The sequence below is a fragment of the Drosophila mauritiana genome, chromosome 2R (assembly GCF_004382145.1).
Source record: "Drosophila mauritiana strain mau12 chromosome 2R, ASM438214v1, whole genome shotgun sequence".
NCBI lineage: Eukaryota > Metazoa > Arthropoda > Insecta > Diptera > Drosophilidae > Drosophila > Drosophila mauritiana.
Genome location: NC_046668.1, coordinates 11,290,975 through 11,304,438, shown reverse-complemented (window position 1 = coordinate 11,304,438; position 13,464 = coordinate 11,290,975). Strand labels below are relative to the sequence as shown.

Below are 13,464 nucleotides of genomic sequence, written 5' to 3'. Positions count from 1 at the left end.
GACCAAATCTGGCCTTTCTACAGACCCTAAAACTATGCAACAAAAAATATAATTTTCTAGCTACATGTTAGGTTATATTTTTTACCCACTTATAAATAACCAACCAAAATATTAAAAGCAATTATTAAAGTACAAAACATACGCGCAAATATTTATTTTTTACGAGTTTCCAAATAAATTTGACTCTATGCAGTCTTCCCGTACATTTTTCTCGTTGTTTAACAACTTCGCAGCATGTTTGTCTTGAGAAGAAGAATAAAACACACACAATTGGGTTTGGCGTAAAAATAAAAAGAACTGAATGCTTGGAAAGTCACAGGGAAAGTAAGACAAATGTTTCATCGAATTGGATTCAAATCTAAAGAGTACGTTGTGTGAGTTTAGCGTGCTTAAGGCGTTAATCGTTTGGGATCGCGTGGGAACATGGAAGTCTTGCGGATGTTGTCCAATCCCAGATACAGCATCACCACACGCTCCATTCCAATTCCACCACCAGCATGTGGAGGACATCCATAGCGGAAGGACTCGATGTACGCCGCAATCTTGGAGGTATCTAGAAAACAAATATATACGGCGTTAATATAAAGTATTTATAGAGTAGATAAGTTTAAACTTCTTATCTGAAATGTGATACAGTCTTATATTAACACTTGAGCTATTATTATTCTCTTATTGCAGTCTTATCATTGTTTACCGAGAGATCTTGTGACTAAGCTGACTTAGCAGTTATTTACTACGTGTAGGGGGTACTCACCAATGCCATGGTGCTTGGCTCGCTCGATTAAGTACTCGGGATCGTGGATACGCTGCGCGCCGGACATGATCTCCTCGCCGCGCATGAACATATCATAAGAATTGGAGTAGACCGGATTGTTTGGATCAGGCATCGTGTAGAAGGGCCGTATCGCTAACGGGAACTTGTCAAGGATGTAGAAGTCAGTGTCGTACTTGGCCTTGACCAGGCGACCCAACAGCTTTTCGTTGGGCGTAGACAGATCCTCCTCGTCGCCGGTCTCCACACCAGCCTCGCGCAACATGGCCACGCCATCGGCGAACTGGAGGATCAGTGGTGGCTCCAGGAACTTGAACGCATCAACCTTGTACTGCTGGCTTACAGATTCGATTTCCTTAGCGTAATTGTCACGCAGTCCCTTAAAAATGGACGTAAACGTGTTGCCAATCGTGTGCAGCACCTCGTGGTAATGGTACTTAAAGGCCATTTCCAGATCAAGGCCTACGAACTCGGTCAAATGCCGATGAGTGTTCGAATCCTCTGCACGGAACACGGCTCCTACGGTATAGACCTTGTCAAAATCGGCAGCGATGGCCATCTGCTTGTACAGCTGCGGCGACTGCGCCAGATAGGCTGAATCCTTGAAGTAGCTCACGGTGAACACATTGGCGCCTCCCTCACTGGCCGCCGAAATGATCTTTGGCGTGTGAATCTCGGTGAAGCCCTGCTCGGTGAGAATATCGCGGAACAGGCGACATACTCCGGCTTCCAGTCGGAAAATGGCCTGATTTGCCGGGGTCCTCAGGTCGAGCACTCGGTTGTCCAAACGCGTGTCCTGGTTCACGCGAATATTCAGACCTTCCGCATCCTCGGCGTTCTCGGGACGCGATGCATCCTCGATTTGCAACGGCAACTGAGCCTTGGCCTGGGAAATTACGAATATCTGCTCGACGGACAATTCCAGCGACTGCTCTGTGCAGGATTCAATCTTGCTGGACACCGCCACTGGCTTGGCCTGGATATCGATGATGCTCTCCTTAGGGATACTGAAAAAATAGAGAGTTTTGAGCTTAAGTCGTCTTTAAATAATAATGTTTATCAGTATGAATTAAAAATAATTTCTAACAACACAAATTCAACGCAATGTTTATCATTTCATAAACCTTCGATTGATTTTACGATAATATATTATCAAAGTATGATGAAAATATCTATATGACCTGCGCAATTCAGATTCGATATTGTGCTTTTTTGGGTTAGGGCTCTTAAGATAACCGATCGCCATGACTAATATTTATAACTTACTTTCCCGCGAATTTGACCATCTGTTTGGAGATAACATCACCGACAGCCAGGATGCACTGCACCGTGCTGCTCTGCTGGCGCAGGATGAGGAAGCATTGCTTTCCCTTGGCTCTCGACGTGTGGACGCGTCCTCGCACCCAGACGAGTCCTTTGCCCACCTGACCGCTTAGTTCCGAAACCGGGACAAAGTTGCGTTCACTGCGTTTATCCTTGGATTGGATCATTTCGGAGAGGCCATATCGTCCAGCGGCGTGATCCTCGGCAGAATCGCCCCCAGCATTATTGGCCGCCGCGGCGGAGGCATTCTCCGCTTTTTGTTCGGCTTTCTGTACAAATAGAGATTAAAGCTGTTATCAGAGGTTCAAAAAGAACAACACGCCACGTCCCCAAATCAAAGATTCTCACCTTTGCGGCCTTGGCCAGCTTTTTGGCTCCCTTTTTGGAGACCTGCTCCCCGTTGGCCACGTTCTCTTTCTCCTCGACCATCTTGGAATGCACAAAAACGGCTGTAGGGAAGGAAGGGTTGTATATTTTACAAGAGGGTCACAAAACTAGAACGTAAACCACACAGTTTCGATAAGCAAGCAACAGGCGAAAAGGAGGAGTATTGTGTGCGTTGCGTCATGGTTTTATAAATAGCACTTGGCTGATGAAGTGCCCCATTTGCGAATAAGTGACATTGGCTTCCGGACTGCAGTTCAGTGACCCAGTCTCCTCCTCCAATAGCCATATGTCCACAAATATTTCCGGGGACAGAGAAACACTCTTTGTCTAGCGGCTCGCACATAACCTAAACTTTGCGGTCTTTTATCTGATCATTTACCGATTCTATTCACTTCCTGTCTCTTCCCCTATTGATTATTTCAATGGTGCATTCGAGTGCACTCGACTTACCAGCTAGATTTTGCCCTTTTAATACACAAACGAATTGATTTCACGAGCGTCGTGTACTATTGCACATGCCAGCAGCGCGGTGCAGTCTAGAGGATTTCTATCGCGGCTATCGATATATATCGATGGTTGCTTGCGTGCTTCAGGGTGGCGCATATCTGAATTTGTGACGTGACATGTTTCAACATCCTAAGAATTAAGTGGACAATTCGTAAGCATTCGTAATTTAATTACAATACTCTGTGTGTATTAAACATATATCTACGAATATAATTTAAGACTAATGTATTTGTTTGCTTTTTACAACAAAGCCGCCATAGTGTGGTATGTGCCACCTTCTAAAAAAAAATAAGTTCCACCCCCAACGATAATTACAGCTGCGTTCCGATAGCAGTCAGCAGGCACATCTCTGTTAATTTATAGCAAAAAAACAAATATTCAGAAAACAACATCCAATTGTTTGTTTTGATCAAATTGCAACGTAATCCAGAGGTAATTAGTCATCCAAAGAGCATAATTTGAATAATGGGTGGATAGTAGGTCACGTCAAAGAAAATTGTAATAGTGTGATTTCCCGGTAATTTCGAGAAGCTGGCAATTTCTAAAAGTGAGTCACCACTTTTCCTACACCGAGCTGCTGTGTATGTATTTTTTGCGCTGGTGGTGCTCCGGCTGAACTAATTTAATAGCTACGACTAGGTTAAAGCGCTTAAGCTCGCGGTTCAACGTGTAGGTAAGGTTCATAAATGGTCCCAGCTATTTACGGAGAACCCACACCATAAAGCTTGAGAGGTACACGTCATGGGGGCCACAACAAACCAAACGGTGCCGAAGTTTCTCAGACATTACTCAAGTGGCAAATTGATTGATAATTAAAGTTGCATGCCACCAAAGAGTGTGCACTTTTCTTAGACACTAATTAAATTAACTAATGATTGCTTATCATCTGTCTTTGCAGGTAAAACAACAACGAAACAATGCAAGGTGAGTGGAATAAGGACAAGCCGTACTAACACATTCTTTTTCGGATCTAAGTTTACTCCACAGCGGTTTCGGAATTACATAGAAATCCCTAGAGCGAAGTCCCTCGAGAATGTCCTGGCAAAGTGTTCCCCAGTATCCCCAATACCAAGGTTCAATCTTCTTAGCTTCTAAGCGAGTGTTACAGCTTACCCGTTTTCTGATCGCATGCTTTTGTTCGTCCCGGGGCTTGTCGACCCGTTGAATGCTCAGTAATTTCCCAGAGCTGATTCATTTCCATTACCTCTCTCTCTTTACACATCGTACTTGTCCCTTCTTATCATGGTTGTATGTACATATTTGCTCGAGATTGTTTCTTGGTTTACCGCATCTCTTCGTCACGGCGAAGCGTTTCATTTAGATTTTACAGTTCTTGGTAGACAGATTGCTGTAGCGAACGCGGTGGTAGCACCTTTTTAGATGACAAACTAAAACGAGATGTCTTATTCCGCAGATCCCAACCAGCAGTACAACTATGGCGGTGGTTATCCCCCGCAGGGAGGATATGGTGGATATCCACCTCAAGGCGGCTATCCACCTCAAGGGCCGCCACAAGGCTACCCACCCTATGCTCAAGGAGGTGCTCAACCCTATCCACAGCCCTACGGACAGGGCCCTCCACCGGGAGGTTATGCTCCCCAGCCGGGATTCATCCAACCACCACCATCTGCTGGCGGCTACGGAGCCTACGATGATCCGGAGAGCCAGCCCAAGAACTTCTCTTTTGACGACCAAAGCATCCGTCGCGGATTCATACGTAAGGTGTACCTGATTCTGATGGTGAGCTTAAGATGATTCTACATAGAAGGCATGTACAATTGATTAACATTTCTGTGTCATTAGGGACAACTAATCGTCACTTTTGGAGCTGTTGCCCTGTTTGTATACCACGAGGGCACAAAAACCTTTGCCAGGAATAACATGTGGCTCTTTTGGGTTGCCCTCGGCGTGATGTTAGTAACCATGCTGTCTATGGCTTGCTGCGAAAGTGTGCGCCGCCAAACTCCGACGAACTTCATATTCTTGGGTCTGTTTACAGCAGCTCAGTCGTTCTTAATGGGAGTTTCCGCAACCAAATATGCGCCGAAAGAGGTGAGTTCTTTGATTTAAGTACGATATGTAGTAAAATCAAACGATATCTGTTTTCCAGGTTCTCATGGCGGTGGGCATAACAGCAGCGGTTTGCTTGGCCCTAACGATCTTCGCCTTGCAGACCAAGTACGACTTTACTATGATGGGCGGCATTTTGATCGCCTGCATGGTGGTGTTCCTGATCTTCGGCATCGTGGCCATCTTTGTTAAGGGAAAGATCATAACACTGGTGTACGCCTCGATTGGAGCGTTGCTCTTCTCCGTTTACCTCATCTACGACACACAGTTAATGATGGGCGGCGAGCACAAGTACTCTATCAGTCCCGAGGAGTACATCTTTGCGGCACTAAACCTCTACCTGGACATCATCAATATCTTCATGTACATTCTGACTATAATCGGCGCATCGCGCGACTAAGTTCCGCTCTATTTCCAAATATTGTTTACAGTTTAATCGGGTTATTCAGTAGCCTGGAATACACGAATATTGTTGTCGCGTAATCTCATCGGTGTGCTCCCCCAGTGGAGGCAATCTTCAACTAACGAATTACTCAAATACTTACAAATCTATCTACTTCGTGTTGTGTTTGCCAATTTCCCGTTTCCTTCTAGTTCTAAATGTCAGCTAAGGGTATATGAACTAACTTTTTGTTATGTATGTTTTATTCTTGCTTAAGTTGAGGCGCAAACCAAGTGGATATTTCCAAATTTAAAAAGAAAATTATAAATATGTATGTATACCAAATGATATGCCATTCAGATACACGAAGCAACAATAAATAGTCACGTATAAACATATTTATGTGAGAATATACATATAAGCAAGTTGGCTTGCAGTTGTTAAAACATAAAACTTAACCGTGTGTAATAACCAAGGAATCCCGATTTTCAACTATGAATCAAGTACCGAACATTGTAATCCCTGCAGCGACACTGAGTTTAAAGTCAACAATAAAGCGCATCTATTTATTAAAGCCACAGACCCCTGCATTGTGGGGCTTCCGTCAGTGGTTCATCCAGTTCAACCAGCCAGCCACCACCACCAGATGCAACTTTAGTCTGCGACGGCAGAGCGACGCCGTTGGTTGGATTACTTCTAGACTCTAGACCATTATCGTCTGCATTTTTGGTTTATCATTGCTTAAGTTAACTTTGTTATCTGCACCACCACAGAAAGAAGTCCGGGTGTTTTAATTTCGGGTTGGCCCCATATCATGCGTTTGACCCGGCCACCTGTTCAGTAGTTCGTGTGAATTCCAGCAGGGCGTAGCTATAAAATGTATCACTACCAGCAAGGCAAGTATCGCCCGGATTGGGCTGAACCAAAACCAAATTGGCTGCGGAAAGGTGCTCTAGATTAGATAATCGATTTGGCTATTGTAGAAAGCTTATTGACTGCATCGTTTCCTCTCCGTAAGAGTCGAAAAAATATATCTCTCTCGGCGCATTTTCATCTGATAAGACAGCTGAAAAGGTTTCTGTATGAGCCCAAAAACACTGATTCACCCAATCGAAGGGAGAGTGAACAACCATTTTGAAATTGTATGGTGGCAATATCAGTTACTCACCGACATCAATACACAAATCTTATCTAGAGTAGAAGTGTGGGGCTGTGATAAGAGCCGGTAACCGGCTAATCTCAACTCATACGTCCATATGGGAACACCTAGAAAGGGCGATTCGGTTCCATTAAGCTGAAACACTAGCACGCTGCCGGCAGTCGGCCAAAGAGAGCACCGTAACTTAAGTGACTAAAGTTTAGTCATAGCAATTTAACCATGAGCAGCGACAATCATTTTCAGTACGGTTAGTCATTGCATTAATTTTCCTGCTTCCTTGAATTGTCTTCCAACCACGCAGGCGATGAAACTGGCGCATACACAGATGCGGAAGCGGACAAGAGCTTCGCCTTCGATGACCAGAGCATCCGGAAGGGTTTTATCCGGAAGGTCTACTTGATATTGATGGTAAGTGCTGATATTTGAACTGAAAAAGAAAACATAAATTTAAATTGTCCAAACTATAAACGTATTTGGATCACTACTTTTCCGCTTTGGCTCACTTTAAGACTTCAAGATTTATTGACTTCCTGCAATCTAATTTTGATATCGTTCTATTTCTAGTGCCAATTGCTGATCACTTTCGGTTTTGTTAGTGTATTTACGTTCTCGAAAGCTTCGCAGGAATGGGTGCAAAAAAATCCGGCACTGTTTTGGATTGCCTTGGTAAGTTTTTACGACTTTTTTGCCAAATATTGAATACAAATATAGCCCCTATTCCTAAATTCAGGTCGTTCTTATCGTGACCATGATCTGCATGGCCTGCTGCGAAAGTGTACGCCGTAAGACGCCTCTCAACTTCATCTTCCTTTTCCTGTTCACCGTGGCGGAGTCTTTCCTTCTGGGTATGGTCGCCGGACAGTATGAGGCTGATGAGGTCCTGATGGCAGTGGGAATTACGGCTGCGGTGGCCCTGGGACTCACCCTGTTTGCCCTGCAAACGAAGTACGATTTTACGATGTGCGGAGGAGTGTTGGTGGCCTGTCTGGTGGTCTTCATCATCTTCGGCATCATCGCTATCTTCATTCCGGGCAAGGTGATCGGACTGGTCTATGCCTCCTTGGGAGCATTGCTCTTCTCCGTTTACTTGGTGTACGATACCCAGTTGATGCTGGGTGGTAATCATAAGTACTCCATCAGTCCTGAGGAGTACATCTTCGCCGCTCTAAACCTCTACCTGGACATTATTAACATCTTCATGTACATACTGACCATTATCGGATTGTCTCGCAATTAGACTGGTCATTATGATCCATAGCTTCTATTCCAGTTTTAGCAATGTAACTTAATTTTATGTGCCCAGTGCCACCTTAGCCGCGAAGAAATACAAGACGACTAACTAATCCAACATTGTCGAGCGCTCGCTTTGGTTTGGGATTTTGGCTGGGATTGGGGCGCTCAACTAGTTCGAACCTTGTCCACGCCGCGGTGTCCAATTAATTAATGCGCACGAGAGGCCGTAATGTAATTATGTCCAATCAGCCCCTGCAGCGCCACCAGTTCCTGGGCTGGATTGAATGTGGACAAGGTGATCGGCGCGATCGTCAGTTGCGCGAGCGTCTGGCTAACGGGCGGACATGGATTTCGACGAGGTGCTGCGGGAGGTGGGCTCCTTTGGGCTCTACCAGAAGGTCATCATCTGCTCCGTTCTATTGCCCGCCGCGCTGCCCTGTGCCTTCCACGCCTATAGGTTGGTCATCCTTCTTTGGTTTTCTAGAGGCGATAGAAAATAATATTAAAAACAAATCTCAATGCGATTTTCACAACCATCACTTGGTATAAATGCGATAGCATCAATTGGGATCTACCTTTTCGCCTTTTAACGGTACTTCATCAGTAAATATTCATAATTATCTAACATGATTATTTTCTAGCCAGTTGTTCATAGCGGCCACACCTCAGCACTTTTGTCGTGTTCCTGAGCTGGAGCCCTGGACGCAGGACTACGTGCAGCTTGTTAAGAACCTGAGCATTCCGCGTAATCGCAATGGAGCCTATGCCGAGTGTTCCATGTACGCGAGAAATTACACCGATATAGTGCGCTATCTTGAGTATCGCCCTCCTCCGGATTTGTTACGACAACAGGCAGAGGATTTGCTCAAGTTGCAGCCGGATACGGCGCAGGTGGTGCCGTGCCAACATGGCTGGCACTACGACAAATCCATATACTCAAGTACGGTGGTTCAAGAGGTAAGGGTTTTCCCATTCGCGATGATGATATATTGGAATTATTTCCTCATATACCTTGCAGTGGAACCTGGTCTGCGACCGCAGCTTCCTTGTTACTTTGGCGCTTGTGGTCTTCGGTGTTGGCGGATTGCTAGGTAACTATGTATTTGGATATCTCGTGGATCTGTGGGGCAGGCGGCCATCCTTTTACGCCTATCTGCTGCTCGAGATCACTGCCTGTGCGGCCAGTGCCTTTGCCTGGAACTATTACACTTGGCTGGGACTGCGCTTTGTGGTGGGACTGACAGTGCCAGCTATTCTGGCCAGTCCCTATGTGCTGGCCATTGAGCTGGTGGGACCGGAGAGGAGAGTTTTTTGCACCATCGTCTCGAATATCGCCTACTCCTTGGGCTTGGTGGTATTAGCCGGAGTTATCTACATCGTACGTGATTGGCGGGAACTCAGTTTGGCAGTGTCCATGCCTTTGCTGATGCTTTTCTCCTGCTTCTTCGTGCTTCCGGAATCACCACGATGGTTAATGGCCGTGGGGAAAACCAGGAGGGCCATTAAAATCCTGAAAGTAATGGCCAGAGTGAATGGTGTGCGCGTAAATCGGGATTTTGTGGAACGGTTGCAGCGAAAACTGGTCAGCACAAAGGCTGCGGAAACTAAATCTTCAATGACCACCCACTATGGCATATTGGACTTGTTCCGGGGACCCAATATGCGTCGAAAGACCCTGATCATCACCCTTATTTGGTTTGCCAACACCAGTGTCTACGTGGGACTGAGTTACTATGCTCCTGCGCTTGGAGGCGATGAGATCTGGAACTTCTTTCTGGCTGGGGCGGTGGAACTGCCAACATATTTGCTACTCTGGCCGGGATTGAGTTATTTCGGAAGGCGCTGGATCCTGTTCATCTCGATGCTGGTGGGCGGAGTCGCCTGCGTGGCCACGTTCCTGTACCCAGACATCACACTGCTGCTCTACTGCGTGGGCAAGATGGGCATCAGCTCGTCCTTCGTAGTCTTGCCGCTTATGGCATCTGAGTTGTATCCCACGGTGGTGCGGGGACTGGGCATGAGCTTTAGCTCGGTGATAGCCATGGTGGGACCTATAGTGATTCCCATGATCAATCATATGGTGAGTGCGGCTCAGGGGATTACTGTTTACCATAATATTCACCCATTTCCCGTTGCAGGGTCAGCAAATGCTCGTACTTCCGCTAATTGTGATGGGAGCTCTGCTAATCTTGGGAGGATTTGCTAGTCTTCTGCTACCAGAGACCCGTAACCGAAATCTTCCCCAGACTTTGGAGGAGGGCGAGGCAGTGCCACTGAGCTTCCTCCTCTGCTGCTGTGTGGAAAGCGAGCGAAAGCCGAGCAATATCCGTGTGAGTCCGCAGAAAAGGATTGTTCCTGAGGGCGGCACACCGGTTTTCCATCGTGTAGATACTCCGGTTTCAGCTAGAGTCCCTTGCAAGATCGTTTGCAGCATTTGTAAAAATGAAATGCGCACGCTTTAGTCAGTTAAAAGTTGTTCAAATAGAGCAAGTTAAAATAAAGTTTGAAATTGAAATTAATTTGTTTTGATTTTGTGGCGGCACTGCGTCTCTTACATCTGGCAACTCTGTACCGCATGTATATACATACATACATGTGCCACAGTGGTGTGAGCTATTAAAAGCTAGAAAATCCTTAGATCATCTTTAGTTCACAGTTCAAGATTAAAATGTGACAAGATTTTAGAATATTTTAATAATTAACATCTTATTGTCAATAAGCTTAGCCAAATCTTTAGCCCATAAAGTTTATTTTAATCATCAAAAATATTTCGGCAAGCTATTTAACAATATTTAAATCACTTATATTCACAGTATTAGCTATGCACGCATGTTTATAAAACAGGTTGGCAGGCCGACCGGCAAATTTAAATGGACAAAAAATCAAAGCAAAACCCAATTGGAACCTAATAAACATCAATTAAATGGGCATATTCGCTACAATATGAGTTTTTTTACTCCATTTGACCTCGCAACTGATAAAAATACTAGCATTTGCATTAACCCTAATACGTTATAGGTCGTCGAAATGCGATAAGAAGCCGGCAATCGCTTGCTTATGCACAAATAAGTGGAAACTTCAAGAAACATTCCGGTTGAACTGGCCTAATCGCAATTTTAAGCCAATTTAAACGTGACTCATTTCGAAGCAAATACCATATTATGTATATATATATATAGATATATATATGTACATGTGCCGCATGCTATGACTTCCCTCTTTGGATTTGGTCAACTAATTTGGATGTTGCGTACGGGTCAAAGTTCCTGCCGAAGGAGGCTTCTGACCATCTGGATTTTAGACCCACTATTCCATTCCCAATGTCAACAAGTTTTTGACTGCCGCGTGCTTTGCGCCGCACCTCCCACCTCCCCTTTCCCAACACCTCACACAAGAGCGTTGCTATGCATACACACACAGGTCCACACGCACACACATGTCGATTATGCAAGCAACGAAAATAATAGGCATTAAACTAAAAAAAATGCTGGAAATATGAATGGGTCGTATGGTTTTTACAGCTCATTTAATGTAACGCATGTATGATGGTCTAAAACAATAGGTTACAAATTATAAGCTATGTTTTCAACAATTTGGGCACATTGTCCTCGAATCGAAATTGTGGCCTCCAGCTTGTTTTCGTTTTCAATTGAGGATTCGTTGAGGGCGGGGTTACATCGAAAAGTCGGATTTTGGGGAAATCGGTAAGAGCTAGTAGTGCTAAAAATATATTTCTCTGTCCTCGCGACCTGGCAATGAATTCATCTGGAGTGTCTGCGTTGTTCCCCTAATCACCTCACGTCACAATTCTTCCAAAAACGGTATCGTATATATATAGTATATAGTGTATTATGAGAGCGCATATATCTATAGATACATTTGTGTGTGTGTTGTTCTTGGGAGGGCGGCAAAAATTAGAGTGTGTGTGTTGTTTGGACTGTGGTTTTTTTTGGTTAAGGAAACGTTCTTTAATCGCTTTGGAAAATACATTTGACTGTTCCAAACTATTACAATTAGATTAAGATTGAAGGGTTCCCTTAGTATGTTAAGTTAGTTATTATGCTTATGTGTTCTGTTCAGCGCTCACTAGGATGCCTTTATTTTTGTATTTTAGTTTAGTGTGTAGCATTACCCCCAAAAAAGTGGCTGGAGGGAGCACGAAGAATGGCCCATCCAGGGCAGAAGCGCTGGTTGCAGTCCGGAGTGGATCCGTTTCCGATTTGGAATCGGAGTGGGTAAGTGGTAGATGTGTTTCCGGCGTGTCTGGTGTGTGGGTTCTGCCCTGTATGCCAGCCACTTCGTCTTGCTCCCTGGCCCCGTATGTTTTGTATGTATGTTTTTGCGTTCGGTGTGTGTGGTGTGATTTGCCTGGGTGGGCGGGGTTGGACCTGCCTAAGCGGAGGCCGCCACCTCACCGGACTTCTCCTCCTTTGTGTCGGCGATGGCCACCTCCTCGAAGTTCTCGACCAGATCGGGCACATCATCGTCACCGGCATCGGCGGCGGAAGAGCCGGCTGCGCCGCCGGCGCCGCTCTTGTTGGCAATCTCCGTGGCCAGCTTCTTCAGCTGGTTGATGTCCTGGGGACCCAGTTGCGTCAGAATGCCGGGCACCATCTCGGTGATCGTCTTGTTCTCGCCATGACCGGTGATGGCAAACGTGTTCGTCGGCAGCGAGGCCTGGGCCTTCGGATTGTTGAAGTGGATGACGGTGCCATCGTTCTTGATGATGTTCACCTCCTCAATGCCGGGAATTGTGTTCACCGACAGCTTCTTGAGCGACGACTGCAGCTTCTTGTCGTCGGTGGCGGGCGTGGAGTGGACGATCTTCTTCTTGCGGCGAGGGGTGCCCTTGCCGCCAATGCGCACCTGCGCCTGCAACTTCTTCAGCTTTTCCGCGTTCATCTGTTCAATTGAGTAAACACAATGGTCGCATCAGTAAAACGCCAATAAAATGCCGCACTTTCCACTACTCACTTTGATTTTACTATAATTTAGCACAGAGCCTTGCCAGAAAACACGTGCGCCCAGTCGTAGTCAAATGTCAAAAAGAAATCGCCATGATAAAAATGGCAAAAGGTGTATGTATATGTGAGTAGTACTGGTAGGAAGTACTAAACGTGAGTGTTGACTATCGATAACTCACAAGGTGGCAACCACTGCGCGCCAAAATTTAAAACAGCTTTTATAAAGTGATTATTTATTCAAATAGTAAGCACTTTTTGCGACTGATTTATTTTATTTTCAATGCTTTTAGCCACAAATATAGGAAAACATGTTTAAAAATTTGCTATATAAAATAAAATAACGTAGTAAGACAAAATCAATTTACTAAATATTTGGAATCTAAATATACATAATTGTGAGCCATCATAAACTTTGCAGTAAAGTAAAAACACAATTAAACCAGATGTAATATTTGAATTAATTAATTCTTATTTTTTCTATTCCAATAGTATCGGTTGCTGTGTTGAGTGCACCAAATATCGACGCTTTGCATCGACTGCTCACTAAACACAGCCAGCACAATCAGTGCTGCAAAACGTGCAGACATTATCATCACTATAAATTGTAATTTTTTAAAAAATTTTTACATTTAATATTAAAACCAAGTAAGACAAAATAAATTTACTA

At 44.8% G+C, this 13,464-nt stretch overlaps 5 protein-coding genes across 7 annotated transcripts; 3 read left to right on the top strand and 2 right to left on the bottom strand.

The window, feature by feature from the left end:
- Nucleotides 1-124: 124 nt before the first annotated feature.
- Nucleotides 125-3,041, bottom strand: LOC117135690 (aspartate--tRNA ligase, cytoplasmic). Its single transcript, XM_033296092.1, has 5 exons — nt 2,933-3,041; nt 2,444-2,544; nt 2,039-2,364; nt 755-1,779; nt 125-553 (listed from the first exon to the last, which is right to left on the bottom strand). The coding sequence occupies exons 2-5, from the start codon at nt 2,522-2,524 to the stop codon at nt 390-392; spliced, it is 1,596 nt and encodes a 531-aa protein (XP_033151983.1). The 5' UTR covers nt 2,525-2,544; nt 2,933-3,041; the 3' UTR covers nt 125-389.
- A 275-nt stretch (nt 3,042-3,316) lies between these two features.
- On the top strand, nt 3,317-6,015 carry LOC117135691 (protein lifeguard 1). Of its 2 annotated transcripts, none has more exons than XM_033296093.1 (5): nt 3,317-3,421; nt 3,965-4,062; nt 4,404-4,729; nt 4,793-5,041; nt 5,100-6,015. In XM_033296093.1, the coding sequence occupies exons 2-5, from the start codon at nt 4,023-4,025 to the stop codon at nt 5,457-5,459; spliced, it is 975 nt and encodes a 324-aa protein (XP_033151984.1). In that variant the 5' UTR covers nt 3,317-3,421; nt 3,965-4,022; the 3' UTR covers nt 5,460-6,015. The 2 variants fall into 2 exon arrangements, with proteins under 2 accessions (XP_033151984.1, XP_033151985.1); XM_033296094.1 differs by lacking the exon at nt 3,965-4,062 and adding an exon at nt 3,888-3,913 and having other exon boundaries at nt 3,325-3,421.
- Nucleotides 6,016-6,096: 81 nt separating this feature from the next.
- On the top strand, nt 6,097-7,948 carry LOC117135692 (protein lifeguard 1). 2 transcript variants are annotated; one of them, XM_033296095.1, is made up of 4 exons: nt 6,097-6,337; nt 6,902-7,008; nt 7,165-7,266; nt 7,331-7,948. In XM_033296095.1, the coding sequence occupies exons 1-4, from the start codon at nt 6,319-6,321 to the stop codon at nt 7,835-7,837; spliced, it is 735 nt and encodes a 244-aa protein (XP_033151986.1). In that variant the 5' UTR covers nt 6,097-6,318; the 3' UTR covers nt 7,838-7,948. The 2 variants fall into 2 exon arrangements, with proteins under 2 accessions (XP_033151986.1, XP_033151987.1); XM_033296096.1 differs by lacking the exon at nt 6,097-6,337 and adding an exon at nt 6,749-6,847 and having other exon boundaries at nt 6,926-7,008.
- Nucleotides 7,949-8,158: 210 nt separating this feature from the next.
- Nucleotides 8,159-10,389, top strand: LOC117135693 (beta-alanine transporter). The gene is made up of 4 exons (XM_033296097.1): nt 8,159-8,290; nt 8,475-8,790; nt 8,852-9,913; nt 9,972-10,389. The coding sequence occupies exons 1-4, from the start codon at nt 8,178-8,180 to the stop codon at nt 10,293-10,295; spliced, it is 1,815 nt and encodes a 604-aa protein (XP_033151988.1). The 5' UTR covers nt 8,159-8,177; the 3' UTR covers nt 10,296-10,389.
- Nucleotides 10,390-11,342: 953 nt separating this feature from the next.
- On the bottom strand, nt 11,343-12,913 carry LOC117137187 (transcription factor BTF3 homolog 4). The gene is made up of 2 exons (XM_033298510.1): nt 12,808-12,913; nt 11,343-12,735 (listed from the first exon to the last, which is right to left on the bottom strand). The coding sequence occupies exon 2, from the start codon at nt 12,733-12,735 to the stop codon at nt 12,226-12,228; it is 510 nt and encodes a 169-aa protein (XP_033154401.1). The 5' UTR covers nt 12,808-12,913; the 3' UTR covers nt 11,343-12,225.
- Between the last annotated feature and the right edge of the window lie 551 nt (nt 12,914-13,464).

What these genes read in the sequence shown, in the direction of transcription:
- LOC117135690 (XM_033296092.1), bottom strand. Translation starts at nt 2,524, where the DNA reads ATGGTCGAGGAGAAAGAGAACGTGGCCAACGGGGAGCAGGTCTCCAAA. An exon ending in AGCTGGCCAAGGCCGCAAAG is followed by an intron (nt 2,365 to 2,443) that starts GTGAGAATCTTT and finishes CTATTTGTACAG; the next exon opens with AAAGCCGAACAAAAAGCGGA. An exon ending in ATGGTCAAATTCGCGGGAAA is followed by an intron (nt 1,780 to 2,038) that starts GTAAGTTATAAA and finishes CTATTTTTTCAG; the next exon opens with TATCCCTAAGGAGAGCATCA.
- LOC117135691 (XM_033296093.1), top strand. Translation starts at nt 4,023, where the DNA reads ATGTCCTGGCAAAGTGTTCCCCAGTATCCCCAATACCAAG. An exon ending in CCAGTATCCCCAATACCAAG is followed by an intron (nt 4,063 to 4,403) that starts GTTCAATCTTCT and finishes CTTATTCCGCAG; the next exon opens with ATCCCAACCAGCAGTACAAC. An exon ending in CCAAATATGCGCCGAAAGAG is followed by an intron (nt 5,042 to 5,099) that starts GTGAGTTCTTTG and finishes TCTGTTTTCCAG; the next exon opens with GTTCTCATGGCGGTGGGCAT.
- LOC117135692 (XM_033296095.1), top strand. An exon ending in AGGTCTACTTGATATTGATG is followed by an intron (nt 7,009 to 7,164) that starts GTAAGTGCTGAT and finishes TTCTATTTCTAG; the next exon opens with TGCCAATTGCTGATCACTTT. An exon ending in CACTGTTTTGGATTGCCTTG is followed by an intron (nt 7,267 to 7,330) that starts GTAAGTTTTTAC and finishes TCCTAAATTCAG; the next exon opens with GTCGTTCTTATCGTGACCAT.
- LOC117135693 (XM_033296097.1), top strand. Translation starts at nt 8,178, where the DNA reads ATGGATTTCGACGAGGTGCTGCGGGAGGTGGGCTCCTTTGGGCTCTAC. An exon ending in TGTGCCTTCCACGCCTATAG is followed by an intron (nt 8,291 to 8,474) that starts GTTGGTCATCCT and finishes ATTATTTTCTAG; the next exon opens with CCAGTTGTTCATAGCGGCCA. An exon ending in TTCCCATGATCAATCATATG is followed by an intron (nt 9,914 to 9,971) that starts GTGAGTGCGGCT and finishes TTCCCGTTGCAG; the next exon opens with GGTCAGCAAATGCTCGTACT.
- LOC117137187 (XM_033298510.1), bottom strand. Translation starts at nt 12,735, where the DNA reads ATGAACGCGGAAAAGCTGAAGAAGTTGCAGGCGCAGGTGCGCATTGGC.